At 39.7% G+C, this 26297-nt stretch overlaps 1 protein-coding gene across 3 annotated transcripts in view; it reads right to left on the reverse strand.

Moving 5' to 3' along the window:
• Positions 1 to 26297, reverse strand: part of LOC138606300 (band 4.1-like protein 1) — a 92555-nt gene that overhangs the window by 29688 nt on the left and 36570 nt on the right. For all 3 annotated transcript variants that reach the window (XM_069678766.1, XM_069678765.1, XM_069678764.1), the window contains exons 2-4: positions 11068 to 11205; positions 9470 to 9637; positions 5022 to 5126 (exon numbers count right to left, since the gene is read on the reverse strand). In XM_069678766.1, the coding sequence (XP_069534867.1) occupies positions 5022 to 5126; positions 9470 to 9637; positions 11068 to 11106 (312 nt within the window). In that variant the 5' untranslated portion in view covers positions 11107 to 11205. The remainder of the gene's footprint in view (positions 1 to 5021; positions 5127 to 9469; positions 9638 to 11067; positions 11206 to 26297) is intronic.

A 26297-nucleotide genomic window follows, 5' to 3' on the forward strand; every position in this document is an offset into this window, starting at 1 on the left:
CCTGTTGTGCAATCACATATCCGCCCAGAGGGGAGCTCACATCAATCAAAACCAAAAACCCACAGCTGACATGAGAGCCGACAAGAAGAGCCCATCACTTCGCTGACAATGACTTGATTGTATGATAATAAGCATCGTCTGTGCATCATAACTAGTCAACGAATGTAAGAGGAAACATAGTCAGACCTAGAGTGTCAAATTGATTTCTGGGCTGATTGGAGTTTAATGTATGTACACATTTAACAGAGGCACAAATAATTAAATCCTAGAGAACAGATCCCAAACTACAGAAACACAGTTCAACTGATTTTTGAGACATTACTCTCTGATACTGCAAAACTTTAAAAAGATTTTATATACATAAAATCTTTTATTCAGGAGAACGCCGTTGTGAAGAGCAATCAGCTTTTATCAGCTTTAATCAGCTTTTTGCATGATTCACGTGTTAAATTATGCCTGTTAACAATTTTATAACTTTAAAAAAAATAAAATAAAATTCTAATTCTAAAACTTTTTTTAATGAGGTTAAAATCAACATCAACATAAAAGTACAATGGATCACAAGTAAGCCAATACACACAGAAGGCAACTTGCACTTACATTTCACTTAAGAAAACACTTTATGTCACTGCTGGAATATTGCTGTTGGGGCAATCAACTGTGTGCATGTGTGCATCAAGGCAACATCCAAATCCATTCCCCTTCCTCTACTGAAAAATAATGAATCAAATTAATATCCAAAAATGATCTCAGCACATAATCACATCTCAGAAGCATTGGCATGCTGGCTGAAAGGGGCACAGAACTCTTTTGTGATGCACAACAGGTTTGGTATGTTTTTGGATTGAGGTGCTGCAGATGTGGCTTTTGTTAAAATAAAACATCATTTTGTAAGTCTGCATGATGACCATACATAAATCTACCTTGATTTGAGAGGCCTCAGCTATCTGCTACTACCATGGCACCCCTTGCAATCACTCAGACCCAGAGGGAGGTGTCTTATAACCAGAAATTGGCGTGCACTTGCTAAGTGGTGGAGTGAACTTTTTATATAACGATAGAACAGTGTGCGCGACAGAAGTGGCATGTTGGTTTGTGGTGTCACACAGCACTTCTAGGTTAATCGGGGTGTTTCTCTATGCAAATTGTCAGTTGCATGGCATGTGCATCCAATTTAAGATCAAACACAATTCATCAACATACCCAGGTGGGTAAGAATAAACTTAACTGTCGGAGCACGTTTCAGTAATCCTAAAAAGACCTAATTATTTTCCTCCTACTGCTTTATGAAAGAACAAGAATAAGAGAGAATAAGAGAAAAAAATCGATGCCTTAGGCTCATTTGTCTTTAAATACACTTTCTGAGTTTCTGAGGCTTTAAAAGATGTACTAATCAATATATTTTCATATTAACAATTAGAGATGCCATGACTCTCCACAATTGTTATTTAAGCTCTCATCGCTCCAGGTGAAATCTTTTAATTGCAAAGAATCAATGTGAATATGAAAGAGCTTGATACAGGTCTTTATTATTCAGTTTAATCTCACGGACAGTGTATATTATAGTAATTACTGTCAGTATGCCATAATTAACCACGGTAAGGTTAGTTTACAGGGAACTTTACATGTGAAATCAATAAAAAAGTTTAATCACTGACTATAATGTAAAACAGGTCCATTACAGTAAGCAGCACACAGACATGTGGGCAGAACTGAAGCTGAGCATGTAAACAGAATATTCCATTTAGAAATCACAAATTATGCATTTTTGGTATTTTCTGAACGAGACTTGACATATTGATTCGGAGAATTCTTTGGACATGAACAGAGTACAGAATTAGTATATGGGACTCTTGTGTGTCAAAAGTCTGCACTGTGTGTTGTAAACAAACCAAGTAACAATTATGCTGGGGTGATTACACTGTATACAGCTGCATGTAAACAGGAATATTGCTGAATATTCATATTCCAATTCACTCTTTTGGAATAAAGCTGGAATATAACTGAGAAATGTTGTGCATGTATTGAGGTCATGATAATGTAACTGAAAGACAATTTGAGTATTCATGGTGTTGAAGTATTTTTGTGAAAAACCATTGTCATTTGATGTGTGAAGAAAACTATGTAATATTCAACAAACGTCTCCACGTATTCTCTATGTTGGGGCGGCTGTGGCTCAGTGGTAGAGTCGGTCGTCTTTCAATCGGAAGGTCGGAGGTTCGATCCCCGGCTACATGTCGAAGTGTCCTTGGGCAAGACACTGAACCCCAAATTGCTCCCGGTGGCATAGCCAACGGGCATGAATGTGATATCTGATTGACAGTTGGGCACTTTACGTAGCAGCCTCTGCCATCAGTGTGTGAATGTGTGAATGAGTGAATGTGATATGTAATGTAAAAGCAGCTTTGAGTCGTCGCAAAGACTAGAAAAGCGCTATACAAGTACAGTCCATTTACCATTCCATTTATGTTACCTCCCTTTGAAAAGCACATACTCTCTATATTCTGGTAACAGTGTGTTTTTAAGATCATATACTTTCATACACTTTAAAGTTTTCAAGGATTTCTTTGATGTATTAAAGACATTCACGCTGTCTTGCACTTCTTGATAGCTGTGTCCAGTGCAGGGTGCATGCGTTGGCATGTGAAGAATACATGCACATCATGTGGGAGGTGTACAACACCTGCAACTGACACCATTAGATAAGGCGACCTTGGAATGCCTAAATCATGATACAGTTAATACTGAGTCAGCAATAGGTGAAAATAATAAAAAAGGTGCAACACTGAGCTGAATTTACATAAAAACAGGAGGAGCGTTAAGCAGTTTTTTAAGATTGAAACCTAGACTTCATTGTCAGTCTAACCCGGGTGACTCAGAGGTTGTTGTTAGCTGGACAGTACATCAATAAACTCTTTTTACATCAGATTCTACCAGTCTCCATTGCCTGCCTTGAAAGACTTCAACCATTTTTAAGACTGTTTTTAATTAAATGTTGGCGAGGGGTCCAGGCCTTTTTCTGGCCCTTTTGGCTCCGGACCTTTCTGACACGACAATGGAAGCAGGATGATTATCGAGTTCTGTACAACTTGTTTCTGTTGTTTCTCTGTCATCTTCGACTCTGGCAGTGACCATGCTGTCTCATAAAGCAGCTGCAGGCTACGGGTGAGGAACTCAGTGTCGTCTTTGAAGTATTTTTTTTCTTTGGATGTGCGCAACTAAGTGTGCCTGAAGAGAAAAGAATACTCAAAATCTTTTATCCTGCTTTTGATGTCCAAAAACTAAAAAATGATTTGATACATTTTCAATTTAGAATCCAATTACTGACCCTCATGTTAACAGAAGAAAAAAATGACTACATGTTACATTGAGTCCTTCATAGTGACAAACCCACAGATAATTATCATGACACTCTGCAAATCAACTCAACTTAATGTACTTCAGCTCACTGTTTTGGTGATACAGCCTTCAACCTTACTGTTTAAGTTCACTCCTGCTCAATCAGCAACCTCTGTTTCCAGCTACCAGATGGAAGCTACTATCTAATATACTATATAAAAGAGCTCTTCTAAACCCACTGTACAACCTGCCCATCACCAACTGGCACATAATGTTAACTTATGTTATATTATTATTATTATTTAGCTGGTAAACAGATAGCATTTAGTAACTTATGAGAGAAGTACATTATATGTCATGTCATTACAGAGCAGTATAATTAAGCAGAACTGGACTTAAAGTCATTAGATGACCAAAAGCATGACTCCATGTAAGTGCTGATGTTTGTATGTCGATGTGTAAAAGTCATAGTCTTGCCTTATTAACTGTTTTAAGGTGTCAATTCTGTATAAACAGCCCCAAGTGGATACAAAAGAATGTTTATGCCAGTTATTGTGAGGAATTTTCAATTTTGTGTCATTCTTGGCATCCTCTTGGTACCTCTTTTCACTTTGCTGATCTTATCCTTTACATGCCTAAGTATTGTTTTCTGACAAAAGAAGGCAGGATGAGATTCACAAAACAGTCAACCTATCATTTACCTCCATGGAAAATGTAAAAAAGGTTGTTTCTGCAATGGCTTTTAATCAACTCATCTGACACCAACTCTGTTGCAGAGGGAACAGGCATTAAAAATGTTAGAAATAATCAATCTTCTCGTTGAAGGGCACTTTTGCTTTCGTAGCTCATATAGAGGCATCAGCATTAATTCATAATCAGCTAAAAACTCTTCACAGTAGCTTTAAAATGTTAATGGACTAAAGCTACAACTTAAAGTGGTTCACACAACATGTCAACATTCATCCTTTCATACCCTGATGACTGCAAGTTGCCTGCTCATCAGGATCAAAACTAATACATGCAATCAAACTGCTTATCTTACGCTTAATGGATGACCCAAGAGCCAAAGCGACATCAGGTTTATATAAAATATTTCATGTGAAATGGACACCTAAATAAATCTGTGGGAATTCACTGATATCAGCTCATGCTAGTAAACTTTTCGAAGCTATTGCCATGTAACTGACATTCCGTGGTTTTTTTGCTCTTTGTATGACTCCATCTACTTGTGCCATTGTTACACTTAGTTTTAGCATCTGTTGTAATTGAGTCCTGTAATTGTGACTTTTAGCCAAAGTGGCCACAGTTCAGATACAATAGACTTGCTCTGGTTAAAACTTAAACTCCAATGTTCCATAGGAAGGAAAGATAGGCAAAAAAGGCACAGAACTTATTTCCACCAAACTTTTCTTATTATCTGTTCAGTGTTTCCAATAAATTGTTGTTCCTGGCTATGTATGAATCTTGCAAACGGTTGATGAGATGGCTTTTCATCTTTCCAGTTTTTCAATTGCCTGTTGCCCAGACCTAGACATTTTCCATTCATCTTTGAATGATGATGGATAGCGCACCACCGACAGTGACCCAGACAAGGTGAGAGGAATACAGATTTTTCTGTGAACAACATCTTTATGCACAAATATGTCCCCGGAGTTTATTATTGTGGCACAAAATTCACTGACCTTCTGGGAGTCTGTGTCGGCAAAAGTCAGACCATAGTAATCCTTCTCCAGCAAGTTGAGGTGCTCACACACTGTGTCCATTAGGGTCTGTCCTTTGGAGTGTTTCTGCAGAGATAAACACGCGACACAGCAGGGTTAAAAATGTGACAATGATGCAGGAGAAAGATCCTCTCTACAGTTCTGAATCCAGAGCTTACTGCTGGCAAAGCTCAGTTGTATTGGGAAACATTTGGCTCACCATTATCAGACCCCATTAGACAGCTGCACTTGTAAAGATTGCCTTCCTTTTCTGTGGTTCAGCTCACTGTATAATAACTCAGCCATTTGGTGTCATGTCGCAGTCAGTGTGCATCAAACACTTGACAGTGAAAATGAGCTGTGAATTGCTGGAAGGACTGGTCTTTGTACTGCGGGCAGAGATTTCATCTGCTGTTGACAGAGTTCAAGGTGAGCTTTTCAAGAACAGTTCATTTCACATTCAAGTGACAAGTTCATGTTTAGACAGTCAAGGGAGACTTTCAGTATGGATTGTTTTTCACCAGCTAACATAAGGATGCACAAATAAACCTTCAGCTATCTGAGCTGCAAAAACTATATTTGTAAGTAAGTGAGATTATTTTTACTTTGATATAAAATCTAGTCTGACTTGTTTTATTATCGTTCCTAATTGTTAACATCAAGTTTGGTTAAACAATGCAAAAAAAAAACTACACTCTCAAATGAATAATACTGATATCCTTCTCTGATTATGAGAAAATGTCAACAGCTTTCAGTTAATTGCTTATATGTAGGTGATGTTTTCTAAGTTTAAGCATCTGGATTAGCATGTTAGCTTAGTGGCACAAGGTACTAAGAACAGTGATAGTAACAGAGATATTTAATTTAATACAACAAGAAAAATCAGAGGAGGCCAAAGTAATAATCCTTTGGCAAACAAATTCCATTGTAATAAATGAAATACACTATGAGAGTCTGTCAGTTTGAACAATACTGCACGTAGGACCCACCAACTGGCATTCATATAAATGATCAGTTTATTTCTTAAAGTGATGATCAGATTTCAAATGTGGTTTCGTTCTGTTCACATATATGAAGAAAAAACTTCATTAGTTGACATGGTGGCTCACTAGTTACTAGTGTTAGGTATCATTTGGATTTTAACGATTCTGATTCAGATTCCAATTCTGCTTATCAATTCCAGTTCTGAACGATTTTCGATTCCAATTCTTTGACAGGCAGGGTCAAAACAACCCAGGTTTCACATCCAAATGTGGACATGTGGGAGGCTCTTACTTTCTCTGGGATTAATACATACAATCTCACTGCTGTCATTAACCTGTATTTTTGTGAATTTTGTCAGAAAATGTAGTGATCATAAAATACTTGTTATATCTGCATCACAACACCTTGGTACTGTGTGCTGATTAAGGTAGTATTCATGACCTGTGGTCAAATTTCACACTCCTGACGTCTGACAACAGAAACATCTTCTGTAAATGCACGGTAAGGAGAAGATTAAAGTTTTTCTGTACATTTTATGTCGGAAGTGCAACTAAATGTCATCTCTTCAATTCTCTGTAGTTATTGTAATGATATAAAATGTTACAGGGCAAATGAAATATTGATGCAACAACATGGATTCGTGGGCTCATATGTCACTGTTAAATAAAGACCAAGTAAGTATGTTAATGGGTATATCTAACAATGAAACACACATCAATGTATTATACTCTCACACACATGGCGCCTCCTCCCCTGTCGCCCAGGTGACAGGGAGATGGAGCGAGCAGTTGCCAGGGAAACAGATCCAGTATTATCCGTCTACTGTCTTGTTTCTTAATATCTCAAGCCGAGGATTCAAAAAAGTATTTTGCCTTTGCCTCATTATGAGTGAAAGGATGGCGGAGCAGCACTTGGGAAGTGCTTAGAAGCTCTCATCATGTTAGTCAGTAGGTCCCGATGGCAACGTCATCAATGTAAAGCAAAAGTATGCAGTAAAGCATCAGAAGCAGCCAGAAAAGTTAAATAAAGCTATCAGCAAGTGCAGTCTTAATAATCCATGACTGAAAGGATCCAGTTAATCTTCTTCCTGATCCGAAACAATTAAATTACAATATTCATCTGACGCCACTGCTTTTTAACATGATTGACTATCAGAACCGAATCTTTGCAATGTTAAAACACAACCAACCAGCATGAAACCCTTTTCTTTACATTGGCACAGCCAGGCTGGACCATAGGCAGGCAGCTTACACCTAAGTGAGCAGAAGGGGGAGACTGGGTGAGAGAAGGCGTGGTGCCTTGTCTCCTGTCCAAGGGCCATGACCAGAGACCTAATTTACCCATGAATGCGCTCCCAAAGTGTGGCCTGTCTTCTCACAACGATGTTATTACCAACTCCCGGAAGCAAGAGGGAGGTTCTGATATGTAAGGCATGATTTTCCACCTCATCAATTAAAGACAGGAAGTGAGAGCAAGCCTGTCCATGACCTGGAGGTCTGAGGCTTTCACAAATAAGAATTGGAAAAACATGGGCTGACAAGAGGATGCTTTGTACATCATTCTCTGGCAATGATTGGCAGTGCTGCAAGGGCAGGCGAATATTTGGGAAGAGCACTTCAGACACAAAAGCTTTCATAAACATTATGCTAACTATTGTTGTGGTGTGGAAAAGCCCGGAGGTATTTCTGGATGTTTTCACAGTGCTGAGAGAGAGGTTAGTGCAAGCGTAGCATTCCTGATATTCTTACCTCACACACCCTCATACATAAAAAGCGCCCTTCCTCCACAACACACAGAAAGTTTTTACACTTGTGAATAAGTATCCTGAGGGGGGTTCATAATAACATTGCTCCTCTATTTTCTCCTTGGTTGCACCTGGTATGCAACCATGTAATCACTATAGATTTCCTAGCAACCAGTTAGCGGGCTTGTTTCAAAGCAGAAGTCCCATGTATATTCAGGCTGGTGAGGCTTGTGTGAAAATGAAATGCAATTAGTTATACACATTAAATTATTTTTTGAGAAATATTAGCATAGTTTGCTTTCGGAGGGAGAAGGCTAGTAACAGCTAAAGTTAGTTGCCTGCCGTTTGTGCGATTATCTAGCTGTCTAATGAGTTAGTGAACTGTGATAGTGGAGTCTTGCAGGCAGTTAATGTGGGCCAGAGTAAATATACAGTGTGGGAAGTTACTAAGCTACAAAAACTGATTCAGTGAAGTTTAAAAATATTTTCCCCAAAGTCATAGAAAACAGGAAATTAATGTATTCTTATCTCCTTTTTTTGCCTTGTTAGAGTGAGAAGTTGTGTTTTTACAGTGATTTATTGCCTGCATGACACATAAACTCCCAGATTGGTGGTGACGACTTCAGGAGTCAAGGAGTCTAAAATACTTTTAAGCAAGCTTTTTTTATCCTTTACTGACTTGCAATGTATTGAGGCAGTAGAAATAAGGTAGCAAAAATCATTACTTGACTGTACAGAGTGTCAAACTCTTAAACCAAAGGCTACTACTTACAGCAACAGCAATATAGACTGACAAATCATGTCCTATATTCGGGTGTCTAGATAGATTCCTAATGAGTGGAAAAGTTGAGCCCAAACAAAAAAACAAGTATTGTCTTATGTGCTGTTATTTGTCTTTTAGATATGACTATGGTTTTAAAAAAAAAACTACTGGCCCTTATTCAATTCTTCCAAGCAAGTTATAACTTTGACTTAATAGAATTTTTATAGTTTTGAAAGTAAATCCAGACGAGGTGGTTGTAAGATTTACTATAGGCCTTTGCAGAGGTCAGTGCTCTTTGTGCCCTGCTAGCTGGATATGAATTCCTTCAAACACAATCCTGAAACAGATATTTTAGGAACAGATTTAAAACCTACTCTGCCAGGGTTGTCAGCTGCTGCTAATCATGAACGATTCAAAATCTCCAGTTTCTTATAGTGCAAGGCTAGGGACATGCATCAGTCTCTTTTCTCTTCTCTAATGAATGCCTACAGTTTCTTTCAGTGAAAGTCAAGGGACTTGCATCCATCTCTTCTCTCCTCTCTTATGCATGCCTACAGTTTCTTTTACCACCAAGAGGGAATTGTCCTTTTTCACACTGCTTGAGTAATGACAACAGATATCTTGGGGGAATGAAGACTTTCATATTGGACATTTTTTGTGCCGTTGTGTGTAGAACAGAAATGTGTAACATTGCTTTGGCTTTGCCCCCCTGGTGAGCTCACAGCATGGCACCCTCTCTTTTATTCTCTTTGTCTGTTTGTTCCTCATCCTTCCAATATCTGTGCAGCACAGTACAACACACACAACTGCCTAAAAGAAGAAAATTAACAACAAAGGAAATAAAGAACATTGCTTTTTCAATGGTTTGCTCAAAGCATGTTAAGGCTTATTCTAGAAAAAAAAAACATGTCAGTGTAAAGTGTTTTTCATCGTGCGTACCTCAATTTCTCCTTCAAACTCAGAGGAGTCCAGCAGAGTCACCTTGAAGGGAGCAGTTTTAAGTCGTTTGGAGCCTTTCTGGGGAGATTTGAGGTTTTTGTTTGGAGATGTCTTCTCAGACATGTCATCTGTTTCTCTGTGTTCGTCCAGGTGCTTGGAGTTCTGTTCCTTAAAATACAGGGCATGAAAAAGGCAGTCAAATGACACAGTTATAGACTTTACCTATCATCTTTAATTTCTGAGTGGCTATCTAGAACATGTAAGATACACGTAATACTGTGCCAGTATCAGTTAAGTTCCTTAGATCAAGTTATTTGATTTAATGGCCGAGGGAATGGTTTAGAATCTGCACTGTGGCTTTAATAGTTTTTGAATTGTAGGCACTGTGTGCTTATTCAAATACTGAACAAATACAGTATATTAACCCCAAAACCAAACCCATTTTTGTTGCCAAATACATTATAATGAAAGCTCTTTACAAAATACTTCACAGCAGCTAACAATTAGCATACTGAGCAGCAAACACTGTAGCTTGTAGCTCATAGGCTATTAACAGCCTTGACAATGACACATTGATTAATTGACACACAGACATATCAGTGTTACCAAAAGTACCAAAGTACCATCCCAAAAGTCATAAATAAAACACAATTGCAGCAGTCATTAGAGATGCTATCCCTCATGTATCACAGACTGTTCAGATTCTTTGGAGCAAAGACGTAATAAAATGCTTCAAACCAGGCAAAACTGCTCAAACATCAAGAATTAGCCGACTGTGAGTTAATGACTCCAGATAAAGCTCCTTCATGATCAGTGTCATCATTATCTGCAAGACCCGAGGGCTTGTTGTAAAGGAGGAAAATTAACCTTTTTTTTCTGTCATGTAATGATATTATTCCCAGCCAATTAAAACACAAGCTTTGAAGATTGTTACATCAGCTCCTTGTACATTTAATTTTAGCTTTTAAATAAGCTAGTTTTAAGTTATGAGATAGTTCCTTTAATAAAACGATTTGAACCACACGCACACACACACACACACACACACACACAGACATTAGTTGCTAGTAATACAGCAAGAGTAGACTAATTGGTGTGATTGCTTCTAGCAAGCTGAAATAAATGACAAAGGCAGTATCAAGATTGAAGAGTAAAAGAGATGATACAATATGGTCGACATAATTAGCCTGAACATTTGATAAACTGCTGTTTACAACAATCTAAAGTGCAGAGATTTTGAAATAGATTTGATTGAACTCATATTACCCCTTAGAATGTTATGCTAACAACATCAAACTAAATAGGTAAATAGCATCAGTGAGGTTAACATATTACACTGCATGAATACCACGAATTTTGAAACACCCATATTTATTTATGTGTATTGTATAAAAATAACAGAAAGTCAGACTTGTATTTACAATGGGTTGTGAAATGGCAGTTGCCTTACAGTGTGTAATGCTAAAGTAAAGTTTCATGGGTGCCTATTTTGTAAGTAAGCCTTGAAAGTAGATTTTAAATACAAAGAACACAAGAAAGCCTTACACACAAACTTTTAATGGATTTATGAATAGCTGGTGTAACTATAGCTTGTTTACCTGTTTGGCCATCTTGCTGTCCGAGGCGGACTCCTGCATGCCTGCTGCTGCCCCCTGCTGTCTTGGAAGACTCCTATCGTGTTCTATTCACCAGAAACTCAGGGCCTGCCTCTGATGCTTCAGCAAAGTAACACCAACCTGAGAAGAGACAAGAATAAAGGAAAATGTGTCAAAGTGTCTCAACTGACTACAGCCTCCTCTTCAAAACACCATATCAAAAGCGTTAATGCATGCTTTCTTTCAGAATCAAAAGAGCTGAGATGACAGCAGGTGCTGCATCTTGAGACTGAAAAATTCTGAACACGTATGCATTCACCCCAAAACAATAATGGCACTAGCGCCAGGATCCAACCTTCATTACAAATTCTGAAAGCTGTAGCTTCTTGATACAACACATTTTCCACAGACACAATTCACCTTGCCGTCAAGGACATTTACTTTAATTATAAAATCCCTCACTGAGCCAGATAATGATCATCTATTTAAGCAAGCAAAGCTCCAGCATTGAGATGACGAAGAAAAAAAAAGAATTTGTAAATTAAACCATGAGTGCTACTGCCAGCAGTCCTGGCTGTTAACAGTGCATACCTGCAGTCACAGTGCTTTAAATCTAACAACTGATAAGAGTACTATCAGTCATCCACGAGTGGATATCAATGCCTGTCTGTATTGCTCCATGCACTGAAACAGCCTTAAATGCATGTCAGGTATAATATGTAGCTCAAGTTGTGTTTGATTTGTCTCGTAATAAAACATATTTAGGCATTAAAACTACACACCAAAAGATGCACACTATATATTGTTACATTCTTAAACGGCATCATTGTTGGAGTTATGTAGTTTTGTTATGTATCATCATTCTTCAAGTGTTGTTTTCTTTTCTTTTTCGTGCAGCCAGTCCCACACAGCCTTTCATACAACTTCTGCATCACTTTGTCTGTCTTGTTTACACTTTTCTGGAAATCTGTTTGAATTTGTTGCCTTCGGTTGCAGGTTTTGGGTGTGGGTGGACTGAACAATAACAACAGCTGAAGTGAAAGCAGAATGCAGTCAGTTGTGTTAGTTTAGAGAGGTGTGTACTGTAAGCATGTCTAAACAGAGGCTCACAAGAAGGATATTAAACATGTTTGAGGAAATTTATTGGGAGTTTTTAATATAGACACAGGTGGACTGGAGAGGAGAAGTCTTCTTTTGTCCTCCCGAACAATATTTAGAGTCAGCAATAGGGACATTTTGAGAAATATATTTGCATTTTTGCAGAGAGTTAGATGAGAAGATTTAGAAGTTATATTAACAGTCTCATTAGGCCTTCAGCTGGGAGATATAGGGAAACATAAAGACAGGAAACAGTTGTTAATATTTTGCCTTCATCTCAAGAGCAATAACTCCCAAGACTCTGCTCTCATTCCCTGGCAACCTCACAGTGACAAAAAGACCTTTGACCTCTGCTTTTGAAGGGATTAAACAAACACAATACAATGTGTTAATACCCTGACTTTAAAGGTGGCAGTAAATGGATTATGTTCCTTTTGCACAGAGCCAGCTAAGCAAACTGTTTCCTTGTTGTAACTTCATATTTAATTGACAGACATCAGACAGTGGCATCAAACTCTCAACAAGAAAATGTTTTCCAAAACAGCACATTTCATTTGACAAAACAGGTTACATACAATCACAATATGTAAAGTTAACTTAAGTTTGAAACATATTTTGTTTAGCCTCTCTATTAAACATCTATTATGCAGAGATTTCTTTAGACATTTAAAAGAGCTTTGTGTGCACTATTTTTCTGGCACACTATATGCCAAAAGGTGGGTCTTATATAAGGTTGCTCTCATGGATTTTATATTTTTACTTAATCCTATATGATGATTAAGTGACTTTATTATACTCCAAAATGTTTTATACTTTCTGTTTGTATGATAATGAAGGCTTTGATTGTGTAAGAGCTGAAAAATGCCGTAGTAGCGTAGTAGAAGTACATGCGTGCAAAAGAGTTTTTTATAGCAACTTTTATCATTGTCTGACAAGTCTTGTTTTAACACTGCAACTGTATATTTAATGTCTAATAAGCCCATGTCAGCTGGGTACTTTCAAGTAAATAATGCAAATATGTAAATCCCATCAGTTGAATGACTGTCATCTGTTCCGTCCTCTCTGTCTCTCCTCCCTGTGTCGATGGTGAATGTCGGTGGAAAGAGGTGATTTAAAAACAAAGCCTGTGCTCTGTGATTCTGAAGACACAAAAACTACACTGTACATAGACTACACTGTGAATTAAATTGATAGTCTAAAATTTCCCCCACATTGAGGAGAGGACATCTATTATTCTTACTATATTGGCCCCGTGGTTATATATTTTGTGATCCAGGTTGGATTTTTTTCAACCAGCAGATGAAAACGGTACTCGTGACCCTGGAACATGTTCTTCTGTGACCTAATAAAAAGAAAGACAAGGTCCATAATGTGTGAACATATCCTCTGTGGGATCTGCTCAGCACACCATATAGGAATGATGCTGTATATTACAGAGTTCCCCAGACAATACTCCCAAGACCTTGTATATAATCCATTCTCTATATGACCCTGGAGGTCTCTCTGCCCCACAAGCAGCAAATCACATCAACATAATGCACTTGGGGGTTGTGGGCGATCATGGCTGACGACTGAGGCAGGAACACGACCGGTTCACACTGGTTCAGAGCAGAGACAACTCCCCTCCGACTCCCAACCAGGGAAGGTCTTGACATATTGCATGTGGTTAAAGGAGTGTGAAACCCTCCCGCCTCACTCCTCCTCCTTCTGCTCTTCCTCCTAGTAAAGCAGACTTCACTATCACAGCCGTCACATTACTTACAATCACAGTGATTCGACAGAAATGAATTCCCCTCTTTGGGGGTAGAAGTGAAGTGTGGAGTGGTATGTCCACTCAGGGCCTCATTTCAGCCTCGCTGTCTTATCCAGCTGGGAACTGAGCTATAAGTTGCTAAATCAATTTTCCTCCTCTGGCTGAATGGTGGATATGACTGCCAAGTAAACTCCCTGATTGGAGAGGAAAAACTCTATCAGGTATAGTGTTCTGATGGCAAAGGAAGCAACACTCAGGCCTGTCTCTCTGTTATTGCGCTTGCCTCCCAGACTGATTGCTTCAAGCTGAAAATAACGAGCATCTCCCCCGTGTGCTTTACAGGTGCACTCTTTCTCATTCTGTCCAAATTGAGCAGAAGCTGACGTCCCCCCTCACTTAACAACCATCTGGGCTACATGACACAATGCGTTCATCTACAGCCATATGTGTGCATATCCATGCCTCACATGTGCTATTCATACCAACTAATTATATGAAAAAAGCTCTATTTAATTTCTACCCATTTCTTTTCCCCACTGTGGATATTTTGTACTTGAGTTCCGAACACATTCATGAGCAGCCCTCTGACACAGCACACATTTCCCAACCATCCCCAAATGGGTATTTTCTGTTGCTTTGAAAGAGTCCTAAAAGATCACAATAATCAGCCAAAAATGAAAAAGACCTTTGAGGACACATGCACAAACATGCACACACGTACACACAATTTGGAATACAAATCACATCATCCAAATTAAGTTTGTACTAAATGGGCTCCCTTATTGAGACATCTTCTCATGAAATCAGATTAATTGCCAAATTAATACAGATTGATGTCATGGAGCGAGGCACTAGAGCCCTGCGAATGCATTAATTTCCTGTAACAGACCATTACCCGCAATCGCCTCTGTCGACCCAGCGATCTCTGCAGAGATGAAGGAAGCCCCTTACAGTGCAGGAAAACACTGCACGTTTCTTTTTTTATACACAGTGTGCAGTTCACAGATAATTTCTGCCTTTGATATATGCATCAGTTATAATGACTCATCACAGACAAAGGCACATTGTTTCCTTGGAGGGTTATGAAACGCCACTCTTGCCGAACAAGTGTAGCCTTTTCCCCTGTTCCTCCTGCCTCCGTCTCTGTCCCTTCATTCTCATCAGAGCTATGCTTTAATCTAAGCGAGGCAAGAGGAGGGAGAATGAGAGAGAAAGCACACATGTCTGTACAAGACTACTGGCTCAGCTCATAGATGCAGTTGCCATGGTAACAGCATAGAGTACTTTTTTTTTATAACCCGATCGTCTCTCTCCTCAGAGTGAAAGAGAAACAGAGAGACAAACCGAACAAGCAGAGAAGATGAGAGGCAAAAAGATGAGGCGGCCAGAGAGACAGAGGGATCAAGGATAAACTGCAAAGATAAGAAATGACAACAGAGAGGAAATAAGCTGATCTGGCATCACTCCTCAAAGAAAATGTCAAACAGTCTCCCCTCTGGTTAGCAGTGGAAGAGCTGCACACAGCTGCTGCACACAGGGCAGAGGGGGAGTTGAAAGCAGGGACGCAGGCTGCTGCTACTAACCTCCCCCTACCACCTACCAGCAAACATAACCTGCTCCTCGTCTGAGCCCTGACAGTGCATAGTCATCACTACTTGGCAGATACACAACACTAATTCCATTGCACAGCCCAATGCTGTGCTCTGAGGTCCTAATCACATTTATCCATTAGCATGTACTGAGCACTCAATGCCGCCAAGTCATCACAAAGGGCTCTGCACTGACAAGAGAAAGACAGCACAAGTGTGACTGCAATGCATCTCTTACTAGCATGTGGATTGTTTGCAGATTGTCTGCAATTTAGTCAAGAGAAGGCACAAACAGGTCTGCAGCTGCTTCATGATACTAAATTTAAACACATTTCACTTTTGCAAGAGAATCCAGAGGGAATTCACAAGGGCTTTTACAATGAGGGAAATTCAAGTGTTGACCTTACAGTTTAAGGTCATGTCGGACAACTGGCTGTAAATGGTTTAAGGAGAGAGAGAAAAATTGACAGTTAGGTGAGTAACATGATGTAGTTGTTTGCAATCTGTAAGGATCATCACTGTTTGTCTGGTCACAGGAGATGCATTAAAACAATACATGTAAAAGAATACAATGATGTGGATATTGGTCAGCTCAGATTTTGCATCTAGTCCATAGCATCAAACGCATAAGACTCTTTGTTATCCAAGTATTTAGAGGAAATTATCCTATGTTAACATTCAGCCACAGTAGTGCCTCTGTGAGGCTGTGCACAATGGTTCTTGAAGCTTAAAGTGATAATCTCTAAGATTTTCATTTACATAAATGTCTGTTTAGTCACTATCTATCGCCAAATGAGATAATACAATGGTGATTGAGCCTATGGCCCACTGATGAAAGCCTTTGCATTCGTTACGGACTGGGTGTCAGGTGTGACTTTCGTGGAAAAAATCACAAGCGGCGGCCAGTTAGTGACGCGTTTACCATCAACCAGCAGTGGTTGGTCTGCCAGAGAGGGTAGATGGAGCTAAGCGGCTGCTTTTCTGGTCTCTGCAAGTGTTGCAAGTAAACAGTAATCTACTATGGCTGAACAAACAAAGAAAAGATCGATGACTACAGATACAACTTAAAAAATAACTGAAAAGCCAAAGAAAAAGAAACAAATTCGAAGCTCAAATGAAAGCAAACAGTCAGCGAGGAAAATCAAGTCCGAGTTACCACCGGAGCTAACCGTGGATGTCACACATGCAACACTGTCTGGATATCTGGGAAGTGTGCTCCTGCAATTATCATTTATCGCCAAAGAGAACGAAACTGAGATCTTCGAGATCGACATGTTCACAATGAGAACGGTATGTGGCTGTTTTTGCATGCTTGCATGCTGATATTTTGCTTATAGGCAAATACAAAGTACTGCTAAGGCTGATGGAACAGACTTTATATTAACTAATTATAAACCAAAATATTAGACGGATACAATTTTGACCCAATGATGCGTTAGATGTCACGAAGATCATCATACATAACAATGTGAGGGGGTGTTAATGTCTGTATCAATTTCAGTGTAAATCCATCCCATGATTGTAGCAACATTTCACTCAAGACAAAAAAATCTCAACCTCATGATGGTGCTGGAGGACAAATCAGAGGATCTTAAACTGAAATGTTCTGTGGGTAAATTCCTTTGTATTGGTCTGATGTGTTTTTTCATAAAACTGATTTTTTTAGATTACAGAACATTTTTGTCCATATAAATTCAGTGGGTAACTGTTACTGTACTGAGCAGTAAAATGTGAATACCTCATCATTTAAACAACTGTGGCTCTAAGGCAGCAGCAGTGTGCCTGTCTGGCATATCGTAGCCCCACTGATCCACACTGCAATATGTCAGTGACAGTTCATACAGTCACTCGGAAACAGAAGCTTTGGAGGCTCAAGGATTCTGCTGTCTTTCACCAACCTCACACATACGCTCTGTCATACACACTGACAACTACGCTGTAATACTCACGCAGACGTCTTCCACGGTACTGTTTTACAAAGCATGGTGTGTTAAGAAATGCAGTGTTTCCACTTGAGCTGTTTTCTTCTATCTTTCGTCTTTAGCCAGAGTATCCCCTTGTTATCCTGCTAGTTTTCTTGGTGAGCTTCTACTGATGAATGAAGACAGATGAGGCCTGAGTGAATAGACTGAGGCTAAAGTACAGCCCCAACACCTGCATGACACTTGAAGCTTCACATTCCTGCAATACGTCTGGAATCCCCCCCCAGAGAAAAAGCAGAACAGTTCCTCTATGGAGATGGTAATAGCAAATGCATGCCTTCCTTTTAGCAGACAAGATATCTGAATGCAAAGCTGGCCGAGTTTATAATGTAGCTATATGTGGGCTGATTGCCCTGAGATGAATATCAATACAAACATTCACAGATAAAGAACAGAAGTACCAAGAGCCGGCAGCAGGCTGGGTATAAATTGCTGCGGAGACATTATCCTGTCACAGTACATCTAATGGAAGCTGACCTTTCTCATGCTGTGCTGGGGACCACTGGTCTATGCACCAGGAGGGACGTCTCACCGCTGACGGGTCTGTCCCTGAAGCTGCTAGTTGCCATGCACCGCAGGGACTACAAATGCAAAGTTTTCTTTTATTCTCCCTCCCACAGTCAATACTGTGATAAATAAGCAAAAGCAGCATAGCTAAAGGGAATGTTAGCAGTTTGAGAGCACGCTAACAGGAGTCTAGAGTAGGGAAATGAGGACATGGGTGTGGGAGCACATGGGTGGTTGTACAGAAGTCATCATCAACCTCGGGGGCAAGAAGACACATGCTGGCAAGAAAGAGCTTGCTGGCTTGTCAGTTCACTGTCAAAGCTGGGCTAAGCTCTTAAAATGACACACAGATCCATGCTACTTAAAGCATTACCCTTCAAATACTTGTTTTTGAAATATTACGTTTTGTCCTCTCTGAGCGTTTAAGCTACAATTGTCTCCCACTTTATGTCAGAGTAATTATTACCACATGGCACAGACTCAAATTGTATTCACAAAAGGAAATAATGTAAGGATGTGTTGTACTAATAATGAAAAATACAGTTTGCTCCACTTAATCCTGTTAGATGCATAAAATATGTAGCATATGCACTGATCATCAGTCTAGCACTTAAAGATGTGAGCATATGAGCCTTCTGTTATATCAGTTCTTTTCAAAAAGTGTTGTCACATTCTCAAAGGCCAGTGTGTAATTGTCTCAGTGTGAAGCCTCCGCTGTGCTCCAGTTAATGAGAGACTGTCACAATGGTTGCACATCCAAAACCACAATCTTCAACACTATAATCTATGAGCAGGAAAATTATTTCCTGTAGTTTAGAACAGCAATTACAGCTGTTTTTTTGGCTTTGGTGAAATGCTGATGACAAAAAACAACAAACGGGTCGGAGCGGTTTCAGCCCTGCTTTCGCTGTTATTTTAGTGCCTGAATGAAACTGTAATGCAAGCGTTTTTACTGTTTACATCATGAATGGGTTAAATTGATAGCAAAAAAAATAAATGTCATGATTTTGACAATATCAATACATCACTTGTTTACAGTTTCAAGCCTTTAATAGTGTGTTATTTCTGAACACCTACATCTGTTCAAATCCCTTCCTTTGACACTTCACAACTACAGCTGACTAGTTCAAACCCACAGCATAATGCAAGATACATCGGGGACCTAACACTCGCAAAATTCCCAGACAAGATGCTGTTTGTTCTCCATTAGATGAGGCGAGCTCGACTGTGCCTCAGATCAAGTCATGCCGTCAATGAACTCATGTCTCTCAACAATTTCAAACAGAACTTGAAATTTCAAGTTTTGCCTCAACATGGCAGTTTACTCACCCTCATTTTCCCTTTCCCTTTGAAGAAATACATAAACACACACACACCCAAACACTCTCTCATTTTCTCTTTGATTCCACTTTCTGCATTTGGTCTCCATTCATGTATTTTTCTTTTTGTTCTTATGCATACATTTCCTGTTCATTAGAACATGAGAACTCCAATGTTTACTTAGATTTTTCTTCATGTTTATGTTCAGCAGTCATAAATCGACTTCTTTGCGATCAATTTGAATGCAGAAAATGATTGCAGGAGTATTTGTTGACAACACAGGCCACTATTTAACCACCTTACAGACATGCAGCCTGAAGTGAAGACAATTTGATATGTGTAACGTAATAACTTCTAATTTACTTTTTTGTAAAAGCCACAACAGTGATCATACTGGGGGATAGTAAAATCTACCAAACACATTCAGAGCTGCATTTATCATGTTAACTATATTCTGATTATCAGCTATAAGACACATATCATATAGACTTTTAGCTCTGATTTGCTCTCTGCCAACACCTGAGGAAAGTATCTGCTTCTGTAGCTGATAAATGCTGTAATAATACAAATTCCTTGTATGTGTGAACCTACTTGGCAATAAATCCCAATTCTGATTCTGATTAGTTCACTAGCTAGTTGCAAACTGTGTCTGTTTGTTGCTGGGCAGCTATCGTACAGTGTTCATCAGAGCTTAAAATATTTTCTCTGAAACCAGCTGCCAGGTCCTCCTGGAAACTACGCTGTAAGAGTGAACCACAACAGTAAAGCTGCAGCCTGTTCAGCCAAAATAGCTAAGACAAAAAACTTCAAAAGAAAATCTTTATCTTTAATATCAGTATTCTCCAACACATCTTTGGTCTTCAGCAGTCATGCCAAAATATAGAGCAAGTGTTGGCTCTAACTCTTAAAGTTTTGTCATGCCTGAAAGAAGCCATTACAAATTCACACAAGAGACACCTATAGTCAAACTGTCCTCTTGAGTGGCCAGTTGCTCTTTGGATTGGATGCTCTGTGCGCTTAGATGACAGTTGAGACATATGACAAATGATGGACAGGCCTTCTGGAGCATCAGGTGGGCCATTTAACAACTGGAGCAGATGTAATGCAAAATATTCAAGTTTTAAAATAACCCCAGCCCCCGCTAAATAAAAATAACCAAGTGCTGTGCGGCTGACTGCTCCAGGCGAGTCAGCTGCCTGCAGTTTGGTATTTCATCAGTCAGCTCTTTCTCTGCCAGCCATATCTCTGCCAATCCATTCTTACTTTATCTGGATCTGCATGCCTTTCACATCTTTGTTAGGCGTTTACAATTGACTAAAGAGTAGAGGAAAGCAAGAAGGAGAAACAAGAGATATAGACAGTGCTGAAAAGCAGAAGAGAAAATGTTGCATTCCCTTTGAGCTGATGCAGCCAAATGTTTTAAAGTAACAATTTCTTAATTGGGGCCATTACCAATCATTGGAGACTGATGGTACTGACGGCAGAGAGGAGGAAGCAGCTCATTGCACCCAGAAATACCAGGTCAACTGTTTTGCAGCTGAAACAGTAAGACGAGCACAATGAAAGATCAGTTAAGTAGGCATAACAGCATTACATTATTACAGTAAATCTCTTTATTTTGTTAAAAGGAAGAGACAGATTTAACTCCCTTCTGGCTATCAGGAAAAGTGGACATTTATTTTACATAACATATTTTAACTTAACTTTATAAATTACCCTTTGGGGAACCAACCTTCATTAAAAAGAGGACATTAGTGGCCATAAATTAATTAAGTCTCTTTATGAAATTTGCCATTCAGTTCTTGACTCACATATTGAATTTCTTACTACATACACACATGATTAAACAAACACATGAAAGAATATTTAATAGGCCTGTATAAATGCATTTTAATGCATTATGAGGATGATTAAATGGACAAATGCAAAGAATACACCATCAGTGAATGAAATGATTTGACTGAAAGCAGGTTGAATTAATGTACTAATGTGTGCAGCAACATAATAGGTTACTTTGGAAAGTCCACATGAGACCAGATAAGCAAGATTAACTTGTGGAAACACATGACGCAAATTCAAATGTTTGAATGTGTTCTTTTTTAATTTTGCCAATGAGCTCAAAGTCCTCTATAGAACGCCCTGTATGATCAGTAGGGAGTAGTTAACGAGTATATGACTCCAAACACATCCTTATTGCGTATTTGCTTGTTAGGATGGCCTCAGGAAAGTGAGTTTTCCTTTTGGCAGTAGTGATATAATTTGAGAACTGCTGGTATGTAACATCCAATAGTGACGATTTTAGATTGTTTGTGGACCTGTTTGGCGTCCTGAGTTTTACCAGCTCTTGTGAGCGTCAAAATTCAGCATAATGAGTTCTCTGTGGGGAATATTAAATGCTTTTCATAAGCATCCTTTATCATGACGCGCTGGTTTAGCTCAGTCGGTAGAGGAGGCGCCCCATACACAGAGGCTACAGTCCTTGACGCAGCGGTCGCAGGTTTTGACTCCCGCCTTCGGCCCTTTGAGTCATGTGATTCCCCACTCTCTTTTCCCCATGTTTTCTGTCTCTCTTCAGCTGTGCTATGTAATGGCCCAAAAAAAGATAATCTTTATAAGAACCCCTTATCATGCTACACTGTCGGGTCGGGTTCCTTTTGTTGAAAATTGTTAAACCTTTAATAAATGAATGCGCTAGTCAATCTCACTTTATGTGAAGTAACTAATCACAGCCTGGATCGGGCGGCACATTAAAAAACATTGACAAGCTGCTGTAACAGTTGTATCGCACTCATTGTTATGCATGAATAGTCAAGATTATTGACAAATGATTCCCCAGCATTAACAAATTAGAGACTAAACACCATTGTAGACCATATTTTGTATGTCTGAATCACAGAAGGTCATCACTTAAACATACAGACAAAGCCAGAGCAGTTACGTGTTCCATGTACAAGAAGAACTTTGGAAAAATACCTCAGCTCTCCCTCTCTATGCCTGGGTTTTTGGCAAGCTTACTGAATTGGTGTAATCCAGTAAACGATAACAAATTATAATTCACAAAATTCTTTCATGACACAAAACTGTTCCTGGAAATTTGAGCATAACAGCTTGAATATACTTGTTACCATCTCTCCAGTCTATAGTAACATTGGCATAAATACCTGATCTGTTGAGAAATCCTTCCCTTCCAAGCGGGAAGTTGCAAGTCTTGCCTCATGACCCTTTTCCAAGCGCTGACACAATACCTGCTTTGTTTCTCACAGTGTTAGCCTGCCTGCTGAAAAGCTCACATTAGTTTTCCTTTTTAGTAGAAAACTGATCTGCACACAGTGTTTCTTTAAATGTGCTCTGCTTTAAACGAGAGCCTCATTTTGGTCAATTTCCAACAATCAGGAGTGTTTTTAGGAGAGACTTTCATGTTTTGCGATGTTTTCTTTGTGCATTTTTCATGTATTCATGATCAGTCCCCACTTTTCTCTACTTTACTCATATCGGGGTTTTTTTAGTTCAGATTTCAGTACTGTATCTTTCCTGCACAAAAAAGTGATAATGAAGCTTTGTGTCAAACTGCATATGCATAATATTATGCTAATGGTCATGCTCAACTGCGTTTTGCGAGCGCATGCCCTTGCAACAGAGTTCATCAGACAGATCTGTCCTCTGTGGGAATAAATCTAGAGAGAACAACACAGCCACAGGCCTTGGATATCTCCTGTAGGAAGGACACAACTAACTGCCTGCCACTGATCAGCCATTTATACACACAGCAGTCCCCTCTAAGGTGGTTCTTCCAATTTCCTTTCACCCTTAGAAGTCATATAGAACACCATATATCAACAGGAAAATGGTGGGTGTCAGGGAGCCCTCACGGCAGTACTCATCTCTTCACAGGTCGCACTTGTTACTGTTACTGTTACTGTCATGCTCTCTTACTGGATATCTCAGAGGATCAAGACGGATCCGCTGGAATACACAAGAGATATCGTTAGAATTCCCATGGCCAAGTCTGGATCATGTTTTTCAAAGTCCTTTGAATTTGGGATCAGTGCAGAATTCCTCGCGATCTGACGCAATCCTACAGAGGGAAGTTGAAATTCTGTAACTTATAACTTCTCTGAGGAAAATACATGTATGCAAGAGGTTCTTATTTGTAGAACAGGAAGCAAAAGCTGCTCTGCTAATCATACATCAACAATACAGCATTTCTGTAAATGTTAATGGCAGCAGATTTCATGAAAAACTCTTGATTGAGAATGACGCTGCTTTGTCCCCCACTGGGAAATATTAAGAAAACTTTAGAGGGTTTCTGGTCGCAAGCTATTTTGGCACAAATGGGCCTCCTGCTAGCTCCCAGCAGCAGCACTCTCTGCCAGCTGAACACATCCTGCTGCCGCACAGCTAGCTGGAGCAGCACTCAGCCGCTGTCAGCTAATGGACTGCTTAAAGTGAGAGGAGGCAGAGTGACTGTGGGCCTGTGCATCAGCATGGCTGGCATGCTGCAGGTGCAGAGCGTCGTCACACAAAGAGGCAGCGGCTGGAGTGTATGAGTCAGTGTGTGAGTGTTCGTTTGCTTGCCTACGTTCCTCCCCACTATGTCTCCATACACACAAACACACACCCTGTTCCTAAGCTTTTCCATCATCCAACGAGAGCTGTGCACACTCCAAAATATTTTGGCTATGGGCCTGCTCACATTCTCCATGCCAGGATGCGGAGAATGAAGCTGTAGCATGGCTATCTAAGGCTCTTCCACATGCATGCAAAATACCGCAGTGCCCCAACAGTAAGAGGAGAGGACAGGAGAGAGAGGAGTAAACATGTGTGGTGTCTCTGTAACAAATTACCAGACTGATCCTCAACCAAAAGAGTATTTCCCACAAAACAATATGGCAACAGAGCCTGCAGCATCACCCACTGCCCCTGTCATGGCCCATTTGAAACTCATTTCCAGTGCCCATGGGAGGAGATGGCACAAGGCCACACCATATGGTATTGTATGTGTCGGGCTGCAGCACTCAGCGGGAGGGCCGGGCTGTGAAAGAAAGCATTCTGTTCATTGGACGAATGTCTCTGTGATCAGGGAGGTTTTCTTCACAACTCGGCCGGAGACCCTTTGCCACAAAGAACCTTTTCCAGGTCACACAAACAAGTAAAAAGAATCTGGCTTAACAAAACAGGTGGTGGTTTGTGATCTTAACTGCAGATGAAGACATTTGGACTGGAAAGAGTCCTGTTCAAGGCAGTAACACTTTCCCTCTCTCTTTCTCCCTCTCTCTCTGTTTTCTCCCTCTGATGCCCTTTGTGATCTGATAGGCCTGGAATAATAAGCAGTTAGCGTGTTATCTGCTAACAGCTCCATTACAGCAAGCAAATAAAGCTGCATAGATCTCAGCAGGTGCAACCCAGCAGCAGCGCTCAGTAATAACAGTGGAAGCCGTCACATTGACATGTAATTATCATGTGCTGAGGTTGAGACTAGCTTTAAAAATAATCAGAATGTCAGCTTCTAATATAAGCTTCAGCAGGCTTTGCATTTATATTAAGGTTGTACTGATAAAGTGATCACTTGGTTGTGGCTGATCTGTTGTCAGCTGGTCCTATTTGATGTCATTTTCCCTCTAACACACAGACAGTAAAGAACATGAACATGAAACAACAGTTTCCTGTGTCTTACCGCTAGGCTTTCATGTATTTAAAACACTATTTGGACTGCAAACACTAAGAGGGCTAAATGTAACAAGGTTTCTGCATGTTTTTCAGGCACAAATGTGACACATTAAATATTCTTTTTTTCTGCAGAAATCCAAATGTCAGTAGACAAAGGGTGAGCACACCTTAGATTTGACAAGGGTGCTGCAATGAATCAGTTTACTAAAAATAAGAGATTAAAACAAAATAGAAGACTAGAAAGAAAAGAAGAGGTAAATAAGCAATAACAATAAGTAACACAATGTCTTAATATTTCATAAAGGCAAGCAGACGGGGCACAGGGAGCTGTCGATTGTGTTCATTTAAAGTAAACTTGCAGCCTGATGTTCAGGGAAGTGTGAAATCCCTACAGGCTGTGACTGCACTCTAAAGATAACACATTGAAAGTTTACATTGTGCTACATTTAACTCCAGTGAGGCATCAGCCGTGTCCACAACATCTCCTCCCTCCACCTGCTCTGCTCTAAGCACTCTCTGGTTATGATGTCATTCCTGTGTTGTTGTTTATCTTGAGTTAGGACAGATTTACATAAAATAAAACACGTTTGATACTGTGTATGGTGAATATATTCAGTAACTCTACTTTTGTGCATTTATAGTTCTCATTGGTTGTTGTGGAGTCCACCACTCCCACACTAGATTAAAACACAAACAGTAAAATGATTCAGCGTGTAATCCAGCCTTATTGCTTGTAATTTTCTCTCATTCATATCAGCTCCATTGTTTACTGCTCACTGCCTACAGCTGTATCAGAGCTGCGTTAAGTTACTCCTCATGCTTTACATTAAAAGTGTTCCACTGGGGAAATACGTGCTTTCTTTTATTATGTTTCTGCCACAGGAAATGCAATGTGTTTGTCAGATAGCAGTTGCATGTATTATAGACTAACAGTTTGTTTGGCTGCACTGGAAACACATTTAGCAGCTGCTCCTCTGTTCTATTTCTGCCAAAGTACTTTCTTATGGAGTGCTGTGGTATCTAACCACCCCTGCTGTACAAGGGTAACAGTGGGTGTTGCCAAATCAACCATGACTCAAATATCTTTGGGATTACAACAAACTTTCCGCTTTTACCAGTAGATTTTCTGAGCACTGTTGTTTCCTGTAAATGTGCTCAACAAAACGTTGCCATAGAGGGACTTTAACCAGTCCCACCAAGCAAACGATATTCCAACTAAAACAAATAATTTCTATTAAAATGGGGTCAAATACTGAGCTATTATTCAGCACTACTTCACTGTTGCTGCGTGGGCGGTATCAGGATTACAGTGTACAA

Source organism: Semicossyphus pulcher, unplaced genomic scaffold (genome assembly GCF_022749685.1).
Source record: "Semicossyphus pulcher isolate SPU_LCO1_2020_fin unplaced genomic scaffold, fSemPul1.0.p SCAF_3, whole genome shotgun sequence".
In the NCBI taxonomy this organism is placed as follows: Eukaryota; Metazoa; Chordata; class Actinopteri; order Labriformes; family Labridae; genus Semicossyphus; species Semicossyphus pulcher.